At 42.8% G+C, this 23,966-nt stretch overlaps 1 protein-coding gene across 4 annotated transcripts; it reads left to right on the top strand.

Moving 5' to 3' along the window:
- The first annotated feature begins 219 nt into the window (after positions 1-219).
- Positions 220-23,746, top strand: kdm3b (lysine (K)-specific demethylase 3B). 4 transcript variants are annotated; one of them, XM_086158441.1, is made up of 26 exons: positions 220-701; positions 7,444-7,608; positions 8,847-8,960; positions 9,430-9,535; positions 10,708-10,832; positions 10,952-11,011; positions 11,111-11,192; positions 11,589-11,815; positions 11,935-13,108; positions 13,198-13,414; positions 13,576-13,790; positions 13,894-14,046; positions 14,164-14,271; positions 14,387-14,514; positions 14,596-14,884; positions 15,400-15,653; positions 15,965-16,237; positions 16,345-16,516; positions 16,624-16,714; positions 16,838-16,968; positions 17,093-17,212; positions 17,631-17,654; positions 19,160-19,299; positions 19,782-19,958; positions 20,076-20,210; positions 22,782-23,746. In XM_086158441.1, exons 1-26 carry the CDS (start codon positions 471-473, stop codon positions 22,860-22,862), a joined length of 4,992 nt encoding a protein of 1,663 aa, XP_086014567.1. In that variant the 5' UTR covers positions 220-470; the 3' UTR covers positions 22,863-23,746. The 4 variants fall into 4 exon arrangements, with proteins under 4 accessions (XP_086014567.1, XP_086014564.1, XP_086014565.1 ...); XM_086158440.1 differs by having other exon boundaries at positions 221-701; positions 11,286-11,815; XM_086158438.1 differs by having other exon boundaries at positions 11,111-11,815.
- The last annotated feature ends 220 nt before the right edge of the window (positions 23,747-23,966 follow it).

The raw sequence follows: 23,966 nt of genomic DNA, 5'->3' as shown, positions 1-23,966 counted from the left end.
ACGACCAAAGAGCTTCGCGTGTTTGCAGTGTTTTTATTGAAATAAAGTATACCGAATTGCAGGCTGCAATGGCATCTCCGCGAAGAGACGGAGCCTCCGTTCCATTTCTGCAGTCAGGGGGGGTGCTGTTCCCCCGTTGCTCGCAAGGGGGCGCTGTTTCACCGCGGCCGCTCTTCCCCGTCTCTGCAGTGCTGCTTGTCTACGAGGAGTGCGTTTGATTGTTGCAGGGCTCAATGGCGGACATAGTGGGATAGTCGCGTAAAGCAACCGAGGACAATAACATCCTGACTGTGAGGAATCCCGGCGTGACCGAGTCCGCCGCATCGTGCCCACGGGTGCAACGTTTCGAGCACGGTCTGTTGCGCATCAACGACGAAGGTCGCTGTTGCTATTCGCGGCTCCTCTTTTTTAGCGTTTTTGAGTTCTCATCCCCACCGAAGAAGTTAACACCGTTCATGGTGGATCAATAGATGCAGCTAGCTTATGAGCAAACCATGGGGGACTCTCTTGAATTGATTGGGAAGCGGCTGCTCTTGCTCCTTGACGACGGCAGGACTGCTAACGGACCGGAGTCGGACCAGGCTGCTTGGGCCCGGGACTGGCTACGGGGAACCGTGCGGGCAGTCAGCGTCATTGGCCTCGCCGCCCCGGAGGTTAGCGGGGGAGAGGCGACAACAACAGCCACTGCTGCAGGACTGACGGTCAGTGTTTACATACTAATGGTCGCGTAGTTCTCTTCGAAATGCCTGCCGAACTGGTCTTTACGAAACTAACCCGATGCTAACGGCGATACGCCCCTCGTCAGCGAGAGTTTTGAGCCGTCAACATTTCTGCATTTTGTCGGCTGGTAACGTTAGCCTGTGCGCGTATTAGCTAACTGGAAGTCGCAGGCAGCCAGGCGAGGCTAAACTCGACGCCGAGGATTTTCTGGCCCTCCACTGTTATCGCTCACTGTCTATTTAAAGAGGGACATTCACCCGACGCGGGTTCGCTCGGTCGGTCTCGGCAGCTGTTCGCAAAGCTCAGTCCGAGCCGGGCTGCCTCAAACGGCGGCGGTGTTGTGCCCGGCCGCAGGGACGGGGTAGCATTAGCTTGACAAGAGCCGCGCTCAAGCTAATGTTGATCCGGTTAAAAGGCCTCGCAAGTTGAGACACGAATGAAACACGAATTCTTTCGACTGGACGGAGACGCATCTTCTTTTACACTTTAAAACTTTCAGCGTGTCGATGAGGAAGATATCACTTTTACGTGCAACTTGTGTTTACAACTTCTCGCCCAGCCTACGTTGCGCAAGGCAGTGAAATTTCAGTTCAGAGACAGTTAACAGCTTGGCGAAGATTTAGACGGAGTTGGGTTGACCTACATAATTTGACACACTTCATTGGAATAAAATCCAAACTATTTAGATTTGATATGAACATGTTGGTCGGATCTTCATGTTTGCGCCATCGAATGTGACCGAATTATACGCAAATACAAGCGCGGTCTTGTTGCCTTATCACGGCCGAAAACATACGAAGCTTTGTTAGTTCCAGGAGAACAGGATGAAGCCAGAAATCTATTTGAATGTGCAGACAAACTAAACACTGGAGTGAACACCGTGTCAATCTTAACATTTCATTCGCTTGTCAAACAAAACCAGGTGTTCCTTGGTGTCGATAGAACATATATGTAATTTCCCAACTTCCACAGGCCGTATGAACACTCTGGGATTGGAGACCTGTCATTTCTGTAGTCAAATTGAGTAGAGTCTGCACTCTTGCACATGACCCACACCGTTGTTTTATTACACATACCGTAAGTAGGGTGCCTTCTTCCTCACACCACTTTCCTGCCGGGAGGTTAACGAGTGGGTCTGTTACCCCACAGTAAAGGGTCAGGGATGGCTGCCGAAAAGGGCATAAAAGTTCATCCCACTCCCCTCGAGTCTTCCTCTCTTGTGCTCTATCACTTGGTAATCTATAGCTTTTTCTTATCGTGGGTCTCAAAGTTCAAACTGATGGCTCTCTTTGCAAGATGGAGAGGAAATTACAATTTTTACACAGCTGTCCTTTTAAATGGGAGCTAAGGTATCACACTGGACAATTCCAGCTGTTCTGCATGAATGTGATTCCCTCATTCACACTCTCTTTGCCACGTCCTACTCTGTGACAATCTTCAATAACCCTGCCGCTTGGCATAAAATGTTTTCTTCAAGGGTGAAATACTACAGCCATCTAATGTTGGAGACAGTAGAAGATTATACAAGTTCCTCGGTCGTCAGCTAAGACTTAGAGGATTTCAGTTTTCAACTAAATGACGACCTGTCTGCCCAGGATGAGACTCATAAAACTATCACATTTTCAGTGTATAATCTTTGTCCCTATTTGAGAAGAATCTCTGAAGAACACAAATGCAGGAGTTATTTAAATGAGATGGCATAGTCGCCAATGTTGCCCAATAAAACTGGATCTGCACTCGGTGATAAGAGCACAGTTGGCAAGAATTAAGTTTTGCTACCTCTTGGCTATCCAGGTCCAGCAGCGACCTTTTCAACCAAACAATGTTTTTATATCTGTAAGTAGGACTTATGATATCTAAAACTGAAGTGAAGTGCTCGGTATGTATGATAAAGTAACTTCACCATTTAATTGACCACTATTTTGTCTGGAATGTAGATTGGGGGGCAATTTGGGAGAACAAAAGTTGGTTACAGCACTCCCACTCGACTCAGCTGTTGTGTTAGTGACTGCCCTAGCAGATTGCCTCTATCTTAATTTATTGACAGCTTCTACTTTGGCCTTGGGAATAGCTTATAGTTGCTAAAGCCCACGGTGCAAAGATTTTTTTTTTCACAGTAGATCTATTCATCTTTGTGCAACTTTGTAGCTTTTGTCATATGTAAAACTAAAGAAACAAACACTGAAAAAAACAAGCATTAAATTGCTATAACATATAGGAAAATGAAAGTCCATTTTCACATACCCGGTCTAGTTTTCCGTATAACCTTCTGCATCTGTCACTCACATGAACACACACTTTGGTTGTTGTCGGAACACGTCGGTGGATTGGTTGTGTGTGACGTTAGCGTGTCTGGAATATCTCAATACAAAGTTGTTTTTTTTTTTTAAATAATTGACCATTATCCAAAATTGCTTCATTGTGAAAAGAAAATTTCAGTGACATTATAGATATGAGCCTCCCACGGGATCTCATTCATTCATTTTATATGATAATTTACACAAAACCATGACTCCTTTTATCACCGGTCATATCTTTAGGTTCCTGCTGAAGGAGGTCAATACACAGTTGACTGCCTCGCTCCTTATTCCATCATACTTGCCTTTTAGTCAGTCTGTTAAGTTCTCATTCTCACAGTCTTTGCAAATTCTGTCAAGTTTAGTTGCGCTTTTGGGGCTGAGAGAAAAAGTCGTATGGATTTACACACTGATAGAGGACTTTCAAAGAGGTATAAAATAGGCATCAAATGTGTTTTGCACTTTTTCAATGTTTTAGTTTGAGATTGTGTGTACGTGAACAAGCAGACCATGGACTACTGTCATTATCCCCAGTGCTACGACGAATAGATCTTATAGCTCCTTTAGTCTTGTGATATTCCATCTGACCAATCAAATCATGGTAGTTTCATTTGTCATTTCACAAATTTTGAGGTTTATGACCAAAAGTCCACTTGCAACTTCCTGGTGTTGCTCCCTCAAAAAAATGTAAATCACTGTTCAGCGTTCTGTAGTCAAGATTGTAGTTTTGCTTATAAAATAATTTTTGTAGTTTATTATGTTTCATAATAAAAAACTTTATTGTGTTTTTTTTTCTTTCTTCCCGATGTCTTATTCTATCAGTACATCAAGTTGTTTCAATTGTAAACCACCTTTTTTTTATACCGAGCCACAGCATTTCCTAAGGAAACAATGTCATCGTTCTTCAGTTGGACATTTGAAGTGTTTTTCTTTCTGTAGATGGTAAAACACATGTTATAATTAATTACTAGGGGTTTATAATTCATTTATTCAACAGGTCTGATAAAATTACCACAAATTAAACTGTTGACCTTGTACACGAACAATCTAAAGAACAGTTTTTAAACTATGGCAAGGTGAATAAAAACAGGCTGAAAAATACAGCCGTTTACAAATAAGACGAACGGTAAACAGATGAAAAAACAAACCTCTAAATTTACATAACTTGAGTCTTGTTTGAAAAGAGTGTTGAGTGCCAAGACAATGGTGTATATGGCTATTGGAAGAGATGCAAAGAGACTAACTGTCTGTCCCTGTAAGAAACAGAGTTGGGGGATGTCTGCGCTGCAGTTTCTGTGAATAACCTGTAAGCAACTTGCAGAAGTGACTACAGAAGGCAGCAGATCCCAGAGGAGACGCCCTCTGTCTCCCTTTGTTTACTATTTTCCAACACAACCTGTGGGTAAATGAAAGAGGGAATGAAAGGAGATTTAAGCACCAGGCTCAATTCCAGTGTGTGACTTTGCTAAAGTCACATCATCATTCAATCAAGGCAAACAAAGACCATATATTTGCCACCTAATGTTTTGCTAACTTGTTTAGGCTACATCAAAATTGGGTAAGCAGTGACTTGTTTTGTATAAATTGTTCGAAACTGTCGTAGATTTTGGCAGTTTGTCCCTGGGTATATTTACAGTCAATTATCCGGGTATTAATGTTTTAAGCTTTTCAAAATGTAGGCTATTTACAACCAAGCTATAAAAAGAAGTCGTACAAAATAATTGTAAAAATGGCATATCTTTACAAGACCCGTGCAGCGCTCCCACTTCAAACAGGGACATTTCGCTCTCCTGTGGTAGAAAGCATAGCAAGCTTTAATCAAGCCACGGTTGCTCGTCAACCGTTTGCTATCCTTTTAATGTTCTCTGTCGAAGTAGTAGCATACGCATCATTTGTCAACAATGTTTTGTGTAAGACACTGAGATTGGTCAATAAAGAATTTGACAAACATGTCAGGTTACCTACTGCAGTCATATCAGTCTGCCATATGTTCTTCCTGTAGCTGTCTTCATGAAGCTCCAATTCCACAGCCAGATGACTTTTTTTTTTTTTTAATTATTGTTTTTTTTTTTTTTTTTTAAAGGAACAGGTGTCAGCCAGCAACTGCACTCATGAGGCCAATTAAAAAATGGATATGCGTGGGGGAGAAAAGGGAGATATTAGAATCCAAGTGCAGGCTCTATCATTTAACCAAGAACACCCTCTGTCATGTATTATTGATTGTAGTAAAACTTATTTTCTCATTCTTGTTCACCTCCCTGTTCTGGAAATACTGGCCACTTAAACAATGCGGATGCGTACATTTTTTTTGAAAGGCTGCTTATTATTTTAGATTGAATCGTGTCGCTAACGTTGCCTTGTTTTTAGTGTAAATAAAGTAATGTTCCACTTGCTTGTCTAAAAAGGTGTGCGATTAAATTATTAAAAAGGACTCCTTGTGATCCCACCACATGAACCTCTGGGAGTAAAAAGCTGACAAGAAGTAGCATGGTTTGTTGATTTATTATAATCTTATTTTTCTCTGAGATTTTGCAGTAGTTTGGAACAATCCTGTTGTAACTGTTGCCTTCAATTTATCTGTTCCCTGAATGTTCATTGCATCTAAGGTCAACTTTCAAGTTCCCCTGCAATAGAAGAAAAAGATTAGATGCACATTGGATTCCCTCAGCATGGTGTCCATGTGAAGTTTATGTGTTTCCAGGTGGTTCTGTATACATTTATGCTGATGTGTTTGTGTGCACGTGTGAACGCATGCATGCAACCAGTGTGCTCAAAGTCGTCGGACCTGAACTTTGACATACCCAAGACAGCTTAAATACATCTAAGGAAGAAAAGGGTTGTTTTGAACCAGTTGTGTTTTGTAGACAATGTTATTTTCCACACGTTCTTTCCCAGCTATGCTGATCTTATTTAAGGCTATGAAAAATGCTCACTAAAGTCTTATCTTTTGCTCGAGCTCTACTTATGTAGGCAGTATCTGTTGAGGATCCATGTTACAAGTTTGAAAATGGGAGAGGAAGATTGCTCAACCCTCCTCTTTTCAACCAAACTGTTCAAGGCTACATATGCCCCAGCCATCAATATATCCTTTCTGAGAATACTCTCAATAGTCGGCTTTCCATTCTTAAGAGAGTGGATTAAGTAGGAATACTTAAGTGTGTCACAATTCTCCTTCACTTGATATCTTGTTATACACGAGCCAAACACCAAGTTTTTTTTTTACCAAACCACCATTCTCTGCAGGTTCTTGCATATTGCAATTTTGGCACACCAATTGAAATTACCTTTTTCGATCATAACCTATAGTTTTGGCCATTAAATTCACAAATCTACACCTTACTGGATTGAAAACAGAGATTTCATTTAAAATCTACATACTTTTATACCAGTCTAACATACCGTATTTTCTCGACCATAAGGCGCACCGCAATAAAAGGCGCAGTCTCAGTTACGTGTGCCATTACTGTATTTAACACTCACAGAAGGCGGACCTGATTTTAGGGCGTGGGTTTTATGTACAATCCACGCCCACACTTCCCCCTTTAACGTTCTCACGGTGTCCTCTACTAGGTTCAACTTACAGCACACACAAGCATACAAGCGTACACACACAAGCATACAAGTGTGCATGTTAAAAAGATAAAGCGGGAGCTAAACTGAGTTTGTTATTCACATTTTTAAGCGGTAATCGTCATCAATCAAACCCATCAAAGTACTCATCCTCTGTTTCTGATTTGAACAGCTGCGCTAAATCTCCATCAAACATGCTAGGTTCACTTTCTGCACTGTCAGAGTCGCTTTCCGTGCCGTGGAGCTCCTCGGAAACGATGCCGGCTTTTGCGAAAGCTCAAACAACCGTGCTAGCAGACACGTTAGCCCAAGCATCTACTATCCATTCGCAAATTGTGGCGTAACTCACCCGGCGCTGCCTTTCACTCTTTGTGAAACTTTGGTCTCCAAGAAGACTTTTCGTACCCCGTTGTGCGTATCGCTACCATTCTGGTCCCCTTCATCTCCACAGTGTGACTCACCGGGATGTCGAAAGTGAGCGGCACCTCGTCCATGTTGATGATGTGGCTGGGCTGGATGTGTTTGTCGGCAATGTTTTCAGGGTTGTTAAAACAACAATGTTCTGCATAATGCACATACCCTTTCTTTCATATACAATTAACGCCAACACCTCCCCCTATAACATTCTCATGGTGTTCTCTGCTACGCACACAGGGCGCACTGCACTAAAGGGCGCGCCGCACATTTCGAAGTAAATCTAAGACTTATGTGTGCCTTATAGTCATGAAAATACAGTACTTTTTAAAGTCATAGTGTGCATTTCAATATGTTAATGACTCCCGAATTTGACTCTGTTGCATTCTGTGTTTTTGTTTATCATAATGTTGAGGTATTTTTCCTTTCTTTTCCCCTCCAGGTATTTGTGGAGTTTGAGAATGCCTTGCAGCGATGTTCTTGGGTGCAAGTCTATGATGATGGAGTGAAAGCTGTGCTGGTGGAAGACTCCATTGTTTGGGCAAACAGAAGTGGCAGCACTGGGACTGCTGGAGACACTGGATCGGCCAAAGCCTGGCCTGCTCTGGTCAGTACAAAGCTAGGTTGTAGATGTCTGAGTCTTGATACAATTTTTTCCTAATTTATATTCCAAAATAAAAGGGAGACGGGCCAAATAATATAATATTTATATATACACAAACACACACACACATATATATGTATATGTATATGTATATATATATATATATATATATATATATATATATGCCTTTCTTTTTTAAGGCAATGCCTGAACCTTTTACAAAATACCATTTAGCCTTTTATGTGATAGCTGTGCGTTTTTACATTGAACAATCCGTGACAATTAGAAAGTCACACTACTGCTCATTATTCCTTCAGCTTCTAAAAGAAGGGTATAGAAACTCAACTTGAATACGTTGGTCGCTGTGTGAGCAGCGATCATTAGCTGAAGAAAAGGTTTTGATTTACTCTGTAAACACAGTTATTTGTGGAGATTCGGTTCTTTCAAAACACATAATGTTACTGCATTATGCCAATCAAGACATTATTCTTGGGTCCCATATCCCTTTATCTCCACTGATTATAGTGTGGGGCATCTAATCAGGGTGTGACAATGCAGGACTTGCTAGTGGGCTGCTTCCAGCTATGACAGATGATGAGACGCTTAGAAAATGAAAGACATCAAATGCCATTCCCTCTTAAAGATGAATAATGTACCTTGTTAAAATTTTGGTCAGAACTCACTTGTAACCTGACAAGTATCTAATTAGCCTCCCATGTTCGTGACACTTTGGTATTTGGTTTTCCTTTCTAACTCTATAAGGCGTCTCTGCAGGTTAACTGTCGTTGCGTTCTTTAACACATTGCATGCTGTTGTGTTGATTCTTTCCGTAGTCACATAAACAGCTCAAGGCAGACGCCTATATAAGTTCTTGCAAACAGTCAGGGTTTTTCTCTACAGTATTAAAGAAACACAAAATGTTAAAGCTGAACGTCAATTCAGAACCCAAATTATTTGTTATTCACTGAGACAGAGGAAAATAATAAGCAATCTAGCAGACAATTTTTGACTGTCCTGGCTCACATCCTGGTCTTGAAACACTAGCCAGTCAACCCAGATGCTCCTTCTTGACGGAATTATTTGGTCTTGATTGTGCCTTCTTTCAATTGTGATCTGGGTATGGGAGTTGCCCTGGTTTATTTTTGAAATTCAACGCTGTATTAACGTGCCCTTTTCTTTGTTGCCACTTCGCTCTTCCTTAAGGTCCAACATTTATATGATATCAATTTTTTTCCCCTCAGATCTTTCGGTCCCTGGTGGACAGAGTTGGTCTGGGATCGTCTGTTCCAGTGGAGTATTTTGGAAACAAAGATTTTGAGTTCCTGCCAGATAATAAGTCTGTCCAGAGATTTGAGGTACATTTCGTGTTACTGTCATTCAAGACACCCCTAAAGAAAAAGGCGGGTTGCAGATTTAACATGTTTCAGAACAGCGCACACACAGCTCCCTAATGCCCATATCAGATTTTTAGTTCTTCCAGATATCTTCTAAAGCTCATGAATGCCCTCTTGTACCATGATGTTTTTGTCATTTAGTGTTTTCTGGTCCTTGAAAATCTATATTTGTTGCAGCTACAGCCGATTTACCATGTCTAATTCCACTTGAAATTAGTATAATTAGAATTTTGAGACAGTATTGAGAAGTATTTTAGGACACTGCAATTGTTGATAAATGGGATATTATTCAGTGTGATCTTATTATTATTCCGTAACATTATAAAAGTGCCTATTGCTTGCTTTCTTGAAGTGCTATTGAATTTAACAAAGAAAAAATGTTGTTTCTTGGGTAGCTCCTCATCAGGGCATTGTGTTTTTTCTTATTTAGGTTGATAAAGACATCAGACACCCTTTGCTGTTGGAGCAGCCCTCCCTCCAGACTGCCATCTCCAGCTGGCGTAGTGACTTTGAACTGCAGGAGATCTTCAGAAAGGGTGAGATTCAGATGCTACCAGACTTTTGTGTTTGAGAGGTGGAGGTGAAAAATTGAAACTTTCACCCAATTTTATGTCATTTGTCTGTGTCTTCACAGGCCATGGGTAGTTTCCTTTCTTCTTCTTTGTGTCCCCTTTTGTGGGATTTATCGGTGATTTTGTGTCATTTGCACTCCAATAGCTTGTGTGCAAATGTGATTTTTTTACTGCTTATGAGTTGTTCAGCCATTAAAATATGGTGAAGCACCTGGGGGTGGGCATAGGTTGTTTTAGAAAAATCAGATTTTTTTAGATTTTCAAACAAAATTAAACCTTGTACTAAAACGAGTGTGTCATTTTCAATCCATTCACTTTTTGACAAATTCCATGAATGTTTCCTTTAGTCTATTACCTTTGCATTATATGTTGGCATTGGGAAGGAAAAATCAACTTAGCCCTGTCTCTTTTCAATGCAAACAAAGTGGCCTGCATTGAACTACTAACTCTGCCAGGAAATAAGTAACAGAAAGCTGTCAGTGGCTTCCCTCCTCCGTGTCCTGACCTAACCTAGAACTTTGAAATTGTCTTGCTCTCGTATTGTAATACTTCAGTGGTCCATTAGATCTCAACTTCCCTCATGTAAACACATCGTCAGCTGTGTAGGTTTCTGCGTGCGCTCATAGGGGAGGCACGGCTAAATCTTCACGACTGTTTGTTTCTGTCACACCGTAGCATGTTTGGCCTGATCGATTAATGCACGCTGTCCCGCAAATGCGATGGCTTCCGATTGAAACTAAATGTAGTCACCACATATTTGACTGCAAGGAGATACAGGCTCATCAGGATCAGATCAAATAAGGCTACTCTGCCAAGAGAAAAACACCAGCACTCATGAAAGTAGCGAAAGCAGATCCCGCGGAAGGTACCGATTCAGTCAACTCAGTAGCCATTCACAGAAAGGGATTTCAGGGGATTGACTGTTGCTGCATATTTGAAAGTTCTTTTTGGCCTTTTGATACGCCTGCTTTTCTAACATATCAGGGCTTCAAACTACTCCCACTTGAGTGGAAGGAAGTTAAATAAGTATATTTGCTCATGATGTCCCCCTTAAAATATCTTTCTTTTCATCCTGCATTCCACATATTCAAGTAAATGTGCTACGATGTAACTTTTCATTTAACTTCTGTTCTCAGGGTCATACACAATTCAAGGACGCAGAGTATGCGTATACCAGCCAGAATTTGAGGAGTGCTGGGCCTCGGGACTCGTTTCCCAGCATGACCCCATCTCACACATAATGGAGATTACATTGGACAAGGTAGCAGTTATGTTGTTACAAGTTGTTGTCGAGTTTAAGGCTGACGTCTGACCTCAAAAAAATACCTTCTGCCCTCGGTGTCAAAATATTATCCCTAAATTACGTCCCCTATTTTTTAGAGTGAAGAAAATCAGATGGTTGACCCTCGAGTGATCCATGTCATGCTGGCAGAGGAAGAGGTAGGATTTCTTCACTCCAAATGAACTTAGCTGTTGCATGTGATGGGTGTGTTTCGCAGAGCTCTTTAAAATGGATGTGAATCGCTGTCATTTATGCAGCATGGTAAAAATGGGCGGCGAAAGAAGGACAGTGAAACAGTGAAGAGTGATACTGGCCGCAGAAGAAGGACTGCCTCCGAAGGTGAGGATGACACGAACTTAAAACGATTCAAAGGAGCAGGAGACTTGGGAGATGATGGGGAAAACTGTAACCAATCCAACAAAACTGTGGCAGAAGGGACAGCCATGTGGTGTGAAGACTCTGGTGACAGAGTAAGCAGCACAACCAAAAATGGAAGTTCTTCAGATGGTACCATTCCTCATGGCAGAGTGTCATCCCCCAACACCAATTCATCACTCCAGATGGACCAGTCAAATGCTACTTCACCTCGTTTTTCTGTCCATGTCAAAGAAAATGGTCGGGCAGTCCCCACGCAAGGGGCAGCAGATTCCACCACTCCAGTAACTCATACCCCCACCCCCCCTCCCCTCAAACCAGCTCCCTCTCCCTTTTCCACTACATCTTTCCCCTCACTAGGCCAGATGCCAAGCCTGGTTCCTGGAGCTCCTGTCCCCAAGTCCTCCCCATCCCCACAGCCAGACAGAGAGGAGGTCTCTCAGTCAGCTTACTCCAAAACAGCGGCTCTTGTTTCTCCTGGGCCTGTCACCATTTCTTGGTCTTCTCATGACAGCAGTCCCAGTGTGGCACTCTCTGCTTCTGTGGGTTTTAGTCCTAAGGCTCCCACCTGGGGAAGCCAGACTGAGGTAAGAGCATTGGTATTCTCCATTTTCAAACATCCTGTAATCAATCTAAAGGCATGCTGGCCACTAAATATTGATTCAAATCGCTCACAATGGGACCCTGCTTTTATATTGTTTCTTAGGGCACTAAGACCGCATTGGGAGGTTTCCGTTTGCCGTCTGCTGGGAGTACCGCTGCTGTATTTGGAGAGGTAACCTCTCAAATAAACGGAGCTCCGACCACTACTACAACCTCCCAAGACACTCCCAGGCCCTTTGGTTTTGGCTTTGGTGCTGCAAAGAATGAGGCCCAGTCCCAGCCAGACCAAAACCTGTTTATCCAGTGCATGACCCAGAACCCCAGTCCCAGCCCAGGCCTTGCAGCTGCTTCAACACAGTCCAAGGACACCAATTATTTTACGGCGGTGTCCGAAAGCCTGAACAAAGAGCCCCCGAGCCTTTTCAAACCCTCCGATGGGCAGAAAAAGGTTGAACTGGCGGCCAAGTTGCCTGACGCGCATCCGACCGGAAACGGTGTGCTTAACACGTCTTCGTCGACAACCTTCCAGGGCATGGCTGGCTCGTGGGGAGCGAGAGGTGCTGGAGGCTTGGCACCACCATCTGGAGCTCAAAATTCATCGAAGAAGAATAGTAATAACGGAGCAGGGGGGCAACAGTCAAGTTTTAACAGCTCAGACAGTCACCAGAACCTTTTTCTGCAAGCCTCCAAAGAACCAGCGAATCCGTTTTTGGCATATGGTGACAAAACATCGCACACATCTTTTGCCGGCCTCTCGGGATCTGAGGCACCGGCTCTTGGTTCTGCTTCAGAGAGTAAGCCGAACCTGTTCACTATGGCAGAGCCACCTAAGGGGATTCTGTCTTCCGCTTTCCCAGCACTTACATCAGCTTCTTTACCCAGTTCTTCCTCTTCTCCAACACCAGCCTCATCTCAGATGTCACAGAGCGAAGGGTCTCCGAAAAAAGAGGAGAACGAAGTCGAAGAGATGCCGACTTCCACCTCGGGCTGTTCTTTGTTTTCGAGCACTTGCCCTGGTGGACTGGACGAAGTGCCTGTGTCTTTTGATCCCAGCCAGAGTCAGAAGTTTAGTTTAGAGGAAAGAGGCCAGTCATCTAAGCGTGACTCTGACTTTAGCAGTAACAGTGACCTGTCAGACCTAAGTGAGAACGAGGAGGGCCTAGAGAAAGGCCCTTTGCCAGGAGGACAACCACACTCTGCAAAGGACGGAGCCATGCTACAGAAAACAAAAGTTCAAGGGGCTGCCAAGGGCCGTCCCCGCAACAAGCCTTTTAAAGGTAGTGTTGATTTGACTTTTACTAGGCTTAAAACATTTTCTGTTGATTCAAACCGATTACCAGAGGTAACACGCGGTTTTCTCCTCCAGTGGGCCAATCTGTCCTAAAAGACCAGAGCAAGGTGCGCCGACTGAAGCAGTCTGGCGAGTCCTTCCTCCAGGACGGCTCTTGCATCAATGTGGCTCCTCACTTGCACAAATGCCGCGAATGCCGTCTCGAGCGTTACCGAAAATATCGCAATACGGACGAAGACAGCGATGAAGATGATGATCCAAATGTGGCCTGTCGATTCTTTCACTTCAGAAGGTGTGTCCTTCTATGCTGGTTCTTTTGTAATAAGTTCAGGTATTTCCAGTGTTATACATTTTGCAGCGTCAAAGGGAGACGTAATCAGAATTGAAGAAGCCGAAACTTTGTATTTCACACCGAGACTTTTTACTAAATTGAGTTTTGTTGCCTTTGACCAGGTTGGCTTTTACCCGTAAAGGTGTTTTGCGCGTTGAAGGCTTCCTGAGTCCACAACAGAGCGATTCCATGGCCATGGGTCTGTGGCTACCTGCGCCAGCCGTACAGGAGGGTCTCGACCTCGATACATCCAAGTACATTCTGGCTAATGTTGGAGACCAGTTCTGTCAATTAGTCATGTCTGAGAAGGAGGCCATGATGATGGTGGAACCTCACCGTAAGTGTCAACCGAGCTGATTCTTTGACGATTTCATTGTTTTGTTTTGTTTTTTTCAATCTGAATATTTGATCTTTCGTTCATTTTTTTCCCCGTTTTTCAGAGAAAGTAGCGTGGAAACGCGCTGTACGAGGAGTTAGGGAAATGTGTGATGTGTGTGAGACAACCCTGTTTAACATTCATTGGGTGTGTCGCAAGTGTGGCTTTGGAGTGTGTCTGGACTGCTATCGGCTTCGCAGAAACAGACCGCGGGAGGGTAAGCGCTCATCCTTCGCTCTGTGCTTCTATATATTTTCCCACAGCACAATAAAGTCAAGTCTAAATAACTGAATATTTTGGGAACCATCATGAAAACATTTGGTCTCATTATCAGATGTAGATGAAGGTCCAGAAGACGAGGTTTTCTCTTGGTTAAAGTGTGCCAAAGGCCAGCCTCACGAGCCACAGAACCTAATGCCTACACAAATTATACCAGGAACAGGTACATTCTCTGGTCATCCTTGACATATATTGCAATGAAATTGGAACTCTATGCTTTTGACTTTAAAACATCATTTATTAAATAGACACTGGATTTGATTGCGTTTCTCCTTTAGCACTCTACAACATAGGCGATATGGTTCACTCAGCAAGGGGCAAGTGGGGTATTAAGGCTAATTGTCCCTGTGCTAGTCGACATACCAAGCCTCTGGTGCGCCCAAGTGCTCCTAATGGGATTTCACAGGTACCGTCGGCCATCATTATCACCTCTTATTTCTCTTGAGAGCACTGCATGCGATTTTTACATTTGTCTTTTCTTGTTTAGTCTACAACAAACAGCGGCGGGGGTCCCGGAGCCGTAGCTTCCGCCACTCCAAAGTCAGAAGGAGAAATATCAACTATCAAAACAGAAAGTGCACAAACAGCAGCAGCATCAGATGGTGGGGGTGGGGAAAGTGTGGGCAGTACAAGTAACTCGACCAGCGGTACATCCTCCCCCTGTAACCTCACACAGTCTACAGCCAAGGAGTCACGTTCATCGGGAGAGGGTAACAGCTCTGCTCTGCACTGGCTAGCAGATTTAGCGACACAGAAAGCCAAGGATGACACGAAGGGTAAGAATGAAAGAAACAAACATAATAGGGAAGCACGTGTTGGTGCTATTTATTTTGTCCTTAGCAGGAGGTGAATTGACTATGTGGTGCGTAATGAATGTGGAGTTGTTTTCGGCGTTTATCTATCTTAGTTTGCATATCTTAGTTTGCATCGTCATAACCTGTACTCTGTAAAAGAACCGTGTTTTTTTTTTTTTAATTATTGAAAATAAAAGGCATAAAAGAATTGTCACAAACCATAAAACTTAATAGTTTAGTATGACTGCACTGCCGGTTTCCTGCCTCAAATAAAACAACACACATTACAGTTTCCCGCTTAGCCGTAAAATGAGAGTTTGTTTTGAATACAGTCCAGGCGAAAGCAAGAGGCTCTGTCTCGGAAAGTCAGTCAGTAACAATGCGCCTCCAGATGTTGTTTGATCTGGTGGGTCTCCAGCATGTACAGATAAAATCTCAGTGCAGCATTTTGGAAGTTTGGAAGTTGCATCACAGTTTACTTGTCGTTTTCCCCGCAGAGTCTGGTTCACTTCGCTCAATCATGAGTCGAGACAGTCGGCCTCCTTTTGGCCTGGATTCACTCAGTGCCCTGTCAAAGCCTTCAGCTTCCAGCCCTAAGCTATTTAACAGCCTGCTGCTGGGCCCCAGCATGACACAGTCTAAACCTGAAGGGTCCAGTCTACGGGACCTCCTCAATTCTGGACCGGGCAAACTTCCCCAGGGTCCAGGAGAGAGCGGGGTTCCATTCCCCTCTGTCTTTACCTCAACAGGCGTATGTATAAACTTTTCTTTGCTCCCGCTAAAACGCTCATTATCGTGGAGTTTTGTTTCAGTATAAATTGTGAATAATTTGAATGAAGATCGGTCTTTCATCGAATGTATTTTATGTAATGTGGATTTGTTATGAAGACTTAAAAAAAGAAATAAAAACATAATTTATCGCGCCAGTTCAAAACACAACACAAAACCATACACATGTTTTTTTTTTTTTTTTTGGTTTTGGTTCATCTGAGAAAAAAAGATCGGTTGTGGAAGAAACTGGACTCCACACACTTAAGCAAATTTTTGGTGTGTGTCTGACAGAATGACAAGCTGAAGAGCAGCCTTCCAAACTTCCTGGATCACATCATCGCCTCGGTTGTCGAGACAAAGAAGGCAGAAGGCCGTCGGACTGGGGCCTCGGAGGGAGCCGAGCTTAGTGTGTTGGGAGGCCGCAAGGATGGAGTAATGGGCCTTAGTGTTTTAGAACCACATACCTCACACTCTTGGCTCTGTGACGGACGACTACTTTGCCTTCAAGATCCAAGCAACACTAACAACTGGAAGATCTTCAGGGAGTGCTGGAAACAAGGACAAGTACGAGCAACAGTAGTCATAAGTTTCGTGGATTGTTACTCGTTGATTGAAATGCTCCACATTTGTTTGCGCTGGCGACGTTTAAATTCTCTCTTTCTTCCAACCAGCCCGTATTGGTGTCGGGGATACACAAAAAATTAAAATCCAACTTGTGGCGTCCTGAGGCCTTCAGTGAAGAGTTTGGAGACCAGGATGTGGACCTGGTCAACTGCAGAAACTGTGCTATCATTTCTGATGTGAAGGTGCGGGACTTCTGGGACGGATTCCAGGTCATCTCCAGTAAGTGCCTTACCTTTCGTCGCTCACATAGGCACAACTTTTATTTCAGATGCTGTATGTGCCTCTTCATTGATTTGGTAACTTATCTGCTGATGTTCTGAATGCAGAGCGACTACAAGATAGCGAGGGGCAGCCCATTGTCCTGAAATTAAAGGATTGGCCTCCAGGTGAAGATTTCAGGGACATGATGCCCACACGGTAATCGACCCCAAAAAACATAACCAACTCCAAACAAAATCACTGATCGTCATCATCACGATTAGATGCGAAACAATTGATTTGTGAAAGTTGATCGTCAGCTCTATCGATTATTTGTTCCAGGTTTGATGATTTGATGGACAACCTTCCCTTACCCGAGTACACTAAAAGAGATGGCCGTCTCAACCTTGCTGCCCGTCTTCCCAACTTCTTTGTGCGTCCCGATTTGGGGCCCAAAATGTACAATGCCTATGGTGAGAAGAAATAGCTGACTTTTAGCGGCCTGTTGAGATGCCACGTTTTTCTCCCCCTCGCTCCGCAACATTTGAGATATGATCTCGAGCCACTTCTCCAACACCTTCCTGCGTTTCCCCTCAGGGTTGATCTCAACTGAAGACAGAAAGGTGGGCACGACTAACCTCCATCTTGACGTGTCTGATGCTGTCAACGTCATGGTCTATGTAGGAATACCTCAAGGAGATGGAGACCAGGAGAAAGGTCAGTGCAGTTGGATACATTCACAAATGCACTTCCTGCAAGGTGCTGCCTATTACTTGGCATGCCACCTTCAAACATTACTCTGATATGATGACATTTATCAAGTTGTGAAATCTAATCAAAAGCACCGCTTCCCAGTTGTTCTCACAGCTGCTTTAAAAGAATTGTCCCAACAAAATCAATGTGTTGTGTGCAATATGCCTTGGATTATCCAAAATGTGAATACAAATCATGAATGTTTGGCATCCTGATTGAGGTCATCCCTAAGCCAGAGGATTCTTTTCAATATGTACGCTCTGATGCTAGCTTTCATTTAAAAGTAACTTCCATTGCAACTCATTGGTTTGGACAGGACCCTGAAAAGAGAGTTCCATGGGTAACAGTCATTTTACATTGTGGCAAAATTTTTCCTTCACAGAGGGAGATATCTGTGGACGCAAAGGTCTGTAGTTTTTCGATTGTATCACTCCAGTAGCATGCCCTTCTTCCTGACTAACTCCCCTTCACGTCTCCACCCTATCTTTCTCTTTTTATCTGTGCACTGTGCCAGAGCACCTTACCAACCTGACAGTTCCAACTGTGGCATGGGATACCCCAACCTGCTTTTAATTAACAGCCAAAATGAATATCCAGTGACACAGAAATTGTTTCTTCGTCCCTCGACAGCGCACTGTTTCCTGCTGAAATTTGATTCGGGCCCAACGGCACGCACAAATCAATGCAGCAATTTGAATTTCATGAACCGACTTTTAAGTTATTGCACATTGTCAATTTGAAGACTCTGTTTTATTCTCAAGTGTTTTTAAGTTTTGATAGTAAGGTGAGTTGTGCTCTGATGCACGCACAGTGGGAGAAATATTTGAATGAAGGGCATTTAGAATTGGCGTTCCTATCCCCTGGCAGGCTTCCTCTCACTCATATTACAGCCAGCGTCAGATGTGCACCTGACAGACTCAGTGTATTTGCTGAAATTAGTAATTGAAGCGTCTGGATAATCCGATAACAATGTCCGCAAAAGGACATTATTTCTTAGCGCCAATTGATCAGACTCACTGGACTGAGAGAGGATGGATGTGTCCTGCTCCCTTTTGTCTCTCCCTATCCCTAGTAATGATTTGCTGAAATGAGAGGCAAGTCAGGCACCAGTCTTGTCTTGTCTGTGGAGCTGTCTTTGGATTGTGGATGTAAAGATTGTGTCAGTTAATGTGATTGTGCAGTCTGTGAGTTAGGCTTCTCTCTCCCAGAGGCTCTTAGCTGGTCAACCACAAGATTCACATTAGTCATTGGTCACGGTTGAAATTAAATGCAGCTTTTGCACAAAAAGGTGATCAGCAGAACAAAAAATAGCCCGTGGCAGTCGTGTTTTTCGAAAACATCTATTTATAGTCCGTTTGCACACACTTGTCAGAGGAAAAACATAAACTAGAACTCATAATTGCCACCTCAGATGTGGTTTTCAACATAGCGATATACGTTCTTTGAAATTAAAATGCACTCGCAAGTCAACAATCCTTAATTATGCTGTGGGCAGTGTTAAGTAGGGGCACGGTCCTGCCGTCTACTCAAAGGTGACCAGCTACACAAGCCACCAGTTAGGAACAGCCTTTTCCTGCAATTTGTCTCCCCCAAAACATGCGATTTTTCCGGCTAATTTTTGCAAATATCGAAGATGTATTTTTGGCCGGTCGGCCTGTCGCTGCAATTCGACAAAGGTCTCTGACATTCATTTGTGGAAAAAATATTCTTTCTTTTCCCTACTAAAAAGTTTAAATATTTAACATGCTATATATAACTACACCCCAAACAAAATATAGGTGTCTTATGTGGTAATGTTGAAACATCGGTTATCATATATGTTAAGTTTAACATTGGAATTTGAACACACCGTGGACCCTTTGGTGTCCTTGTGCACACAATTTTTTTTTTTTTTTTTTTCTTTTCCTTCAGAGGTCATGACTACTATTGAAGAGGGCGATGTGGACGAAATGACGAAGAGGAGAATTTATGAGGGGGAAGAGAAACCGGGAGCGCTGTGGCACATCTATGCTGCCAAGGATGCTGAGAAGATCAGAGAACTGCTCCGTAAGGTTTGTGGCCAGTGGATACTGTTAACTTTAATCTAATACCTCCAGTTGCCTTGTATCGCATGTATTGTATCCCATTTATCAGAATTTCTTCAACAAGAATTTGTAATTTATTACAGTGCCTAAACCTGATGACAACAGAAAGCCTCGCCACGCGTCACATACGCAGATAACATTACAGCTGTAATTGATAGTGGCTGATTAATATTTGTTGATCACACCAGAGCATGATTGTAGAAAATTCAGCTCGAATGTATGTGTTAATACCATGATCAAAAAATATCACTCGCACTCAAATGGCATGACGACCATGACGATCCATCCAATCCGTTGGGGATTTTTTCGATAGATTGCCAACAGTCCTAGACAAAACATTGCACATGAACATATTTACTGCACATGATGAAATGTAGAATTTTAACATTTAGCTTGCAGAAGTGTTGCACCTCTTGAGCAAAGCAGCAGACTCTTTGTTTTCTGTGCAGGTGGGCGAGGAGCAGGGCCAAGAGAACCCTCCAGACCACGACCCTATTCACGACCAGAGTTGGTATTTGGACCAGACTCTCCGTCGCAGGCTCTATGAGGAATACGGTGTTCAGGGCTGGGCAATTGTACAGTTCCTGGGAGATGCTGTTTTTATCCCCGCCGGAGCGCCACACCAGGTCAGCATCGTCAGGAAAAACTCATCATCCAGTGCACTACATGGTGTCCCCGGATTAATGTCTTCTTTTGATGGTCTTTCGATGGATTGATGGATGGCTTCTCTCTTCTTCTTTAAGGTACACAATTTGTACAGCTGCATCAAGGTGGCTGAAGACTTTGTGTCTCCAGAGCATGTGAGGCACTGTTTCAGACTGACCCAGGAGTTCAGACACTTATCCACCACTCATACAAACCATGAAGACAAGCTACAGGTCAGTGTGCTTTATATATTACTGTGGTTGCACAACTATCACATTCTGACTTCTTCAAGTACAATTAAAGCTTTAAGGGAATTAACTACATTTACCACTGCAATTACAACAAGGCCTTCTAATCAGTTTCATTAAAACCCGTGTACTTTGAATGACCACAGTCCCTCGCCATGCTGCGGTTCACCCTTCACGGTCTCACTGTATTGCATATTTGCAACTTTTTTATCCACTGTCATTTTAGCATGCATTCGGCATTTGCCCTTTGTCCGTTTTACATCGCCGTGCGAGTTATCCGTGAAAGTTTTGAATTCATGTCAGCCCCTACTATGGCGGCCAAACACTCCGGACCTTCTCAGGTGTCTATCACTGAACCTAAGCAGCAGAGGAAGATGCAAACCGTTGTAGAAAAAGTGCAACTTCTCGACATGTTAAAGCAAGGGAGAAACTTCGTCGCCGTAGGCCGCCATCATGGCATCAATGAATCTTCAGTCGGGTACATAAAGAAGGATGAAAAGAATATAAGGACAGCAGCAGCACGGTCTTAACGAGACTGCAAAGAGGGTGGTAACATCCTGCAATACTGTCTCTCTGAGTAAAGAGTATGGGAAATGTTAACAAGAGCGTGGGAAGTAAAAAAGCTTTAAAATATGTTTTTAAATAATAAAATAAATACACGGTGGCTACTTGGGGAATTTTTTGTTTACCGCTCCTGTGATGAACAAGGGGCTACTGTATACTGTATGCTTATCAAAATCGGATTTTGAAAAATGAAAAGATATTCAGGTGTGTCTGAACCCCTGTTTAATAAAACAAAAGAATCACACAGAATGAAACAAAAGTGAACGAAAATAACCACATATCATTAAAACATTTTATGTAAATAATTCCTATTTATCACTTGTAATGTTTGGCCAAACACAAAAGGAATTTTATCCTATTTGATCCAAGGATGGTGCCCAAAAACAAGTGGAGGGATCTATGCGCCCATTCCAGAATACAAAAAATATGTCAAGAAAAACTGTTACTGTTTAAAAAGGGAATGAGGAACAGAACAGTAGAAATTCACTGGCTGGAGATCAGATGTACACCAGACTAGAGTCGATCACCCTTAAATCTCTACATGAATGACAACTCAATGTGAAAAAGCTAATTTCCTTGTTTGATAGATATTAGACCGGCCAGATAGGAGTGAGCAGCCCGACTGACTTCCAGTGGCAAAAAAAAAGTTCCAGATTTACATTTCAAACAATTACACCCATCCACCGAATGGTACAGACTCGTGGTGAACTTGTGGGTTTAAACTTGGGTGAGAACTCTAGTTTCAAACACACATTTGTTATCCATTTCCTTAAACTTGTTGCTGTGTCACTTACCAAATGTTGAAATATTGTCAGATTAAATCTGAGTCGGATCTGGATGACAGAAATATTGTTGTGTCTTAAACTGAAAGACGCCGCTAGAATGGTGGAAACATTTAGGAAAAACACTTGACGTCTCTTTGACACTGACCGTATCTCTTCTCTTATGTGACGGACCACGTATTCTGATCCCGATTATTCAGCTGTCAACCAGTTGATGCGGTGAATCTATCATGTTATGAGATTCATCTTTGCGACTCATCAGGCACAATATTTTCCCCCCTTGGAAATAAACGATCGTCAACAAATACTATCGTCAAAGTGACCGCAGAAATGCGGTCGATGAAGAGTGATCGTTAACTTGTCACGTAAACCCAGATTTTCTATCAAGATGAGAGAACCTTTGCACTCGACGGGCCACATGTAGGAATGATCGTATGAAGACGGACATATCTAGTAGCTGCAGTCTAGTCAAGAAGACAAGCCGTTAAGAACAAGTGTGATGATAATAGGTGCTTGCATTCTATTGAATGAACGAGTTGATTCTATGTATTATTGTGTGTCATTTAGTACCGTTGCAGTCCAAGTCCAAGTGGGGATTGATTGATAATTGTATTATCACCAGTCACAAGTGTGCTTTTTACAAAGTCCGAGGCGTCGTGATTTTAATCAGTGACCGTACGGCCGGAATCACTGCGCAAACCACAGGGACGCGAATGCAGAATTAATTGCAGCAGAAGGAAGAAAAAAAATCCAAGAAGATTGGATGGAGTGTTTCACGCGCTGAAGTCATAAGATCGTATTAGATTAGACAAAATATATTGAAGTCGATTAATCGGTCAGGACCCAGCGGTCTTCTGTTGATTTTGGTTATCTCCAGAGCGGATGGAGATTTCAGCACAAGTTACCGAGCAGGGGTTCTGCTGTAAAGCGATGCTGCTATGTGATTTAAAATTCTCATTTAAAAGTTAATAGATTCTGTCTGTGTCTTTCGCCTTGCTGAAATCAAAGGCCCGATGCTGACTGATTAGTTGGTTAGCTTGATTTTGTTCAGAAGAACGTCACCAGGAGGAAGACGAATGTGGGCAGCCAGTGTTTTGAATCATTTGTACCGTATAGTCCTGGCATTTGTCATTCTGACTCCCACTGCGAGGGGGATGTGAATTTGTCTTTCGTCTGATCGCTCACGTCCGCTTCTTGTCGTTCTCCTCAGGTGAAGAACATCATCTATCATGCAGTGAAGGATGCTGTGGGCATACTGAAGGCCCATGAACCGAAGTTAACTCGCCCGTAGTTTGTCGCCGAACACTGTCCCAAGACAACCAGCCTCTCGAGACCCCCTCCGCTGCGTTTTTACACAGTTCTTTACATACCTGCGTTTCTACTATCTGCAGAGTTGCAGAGTACTAAGAGTGTAGGACTTTTGGGGCAGTTAAGATCTGCGTCTGACAAAGGGGCGAATTTGGATTTTGGGAGGGATTAGAGAGGGTGTGGAACTAGTCAGTGCTGCGATGAAGGAAATCCTTTATTGCTGTTACACAGTATGCTCAATCTTGTCTAGTTGTTTTCCAATTTTTTTTTTTTTTGTTTAATTTGTTTTGATTAACTCTGTATTTAAGGTCAGTGTGTTTGTTTTGTCGTTTTCATTGTATATGTAAGATGTGAGAGTAAGGGAGGTAAAAGCTGACGTGCCTTTGGAGCAGAAGTTCAGCTACCATATAAGTGAATGATTTAATGTGAGTACTGGGCTAACTTTCCTATTTTGATGACATTGGTATTATTTTTCTTCAATAGGAGCAACGTTAACCTGTTTTTGTAGATTTTTTTTGTTCTCACAGTTTTTAAAAAGCTGAATGCTTCTGCCCTCTGTGGCTGAACTGAATTTATGAAGCAGCCAGTGAAGGGAAGCAGACCAAAGTTTTGTATTTTTAGTTTTCACTTTTAGAATAAGAAGTCTTTTCTTTTTATGTGATGAATAGGAGGACTTCAGAGAAGGCTGGTTTTTTCTTTGGTCACCTATCCCTGTCCCATGGGCTGAATGAACTGCAGACTTCCAACAATAATGTTCAAGAATCACATTTGCAGCTGAACAGAACTACTGGCCATTAACATTGTATCAATATATATATTGATCTTAGCAGTCTGTTTGATTTTTCACAATAAAGTTTACAAAAACTACTGTCTGCATTATTTTAGAACTAGTTCTTTTTTTTTTTTTTTTACACGCATTTGTGCAGAGATGCTTGTTCTTACGACCTCATGCTCCCTCAGTACCCAGCCCGTCCCACGAGGACCCACATTGTTCCTCCTGAATAAAATTTCGGGCAAGCTTCTCCTTTCCAGGTGTAAACTTGGAGGCTCTCCGCGAGACCACCGCTCCCCTGGGTAAGAACACACC

The sequence above is a fragment of the Fistularia commersonii genome, chromosome 13 (genome assembly GCF_037954325.1).
Source record: "Fistularia commersonii isolate RoL2024-O1a breed Wild chromosome 13, RoL_Fcom_v1.0, whole genome shotgun sequence".
Taxonomy (NCBI): domain Eukaryota; kingdom Metazoa; phylum Chordata; class Actinopteri; order Syngnathiformes; family Fistulariidae; genus Fistularia; species Fistularia commersonii.
Note: the sequence above shows the minus strand (reverse complement) of the source record. Positions and strands in the feature narration are given on the sequence as shown.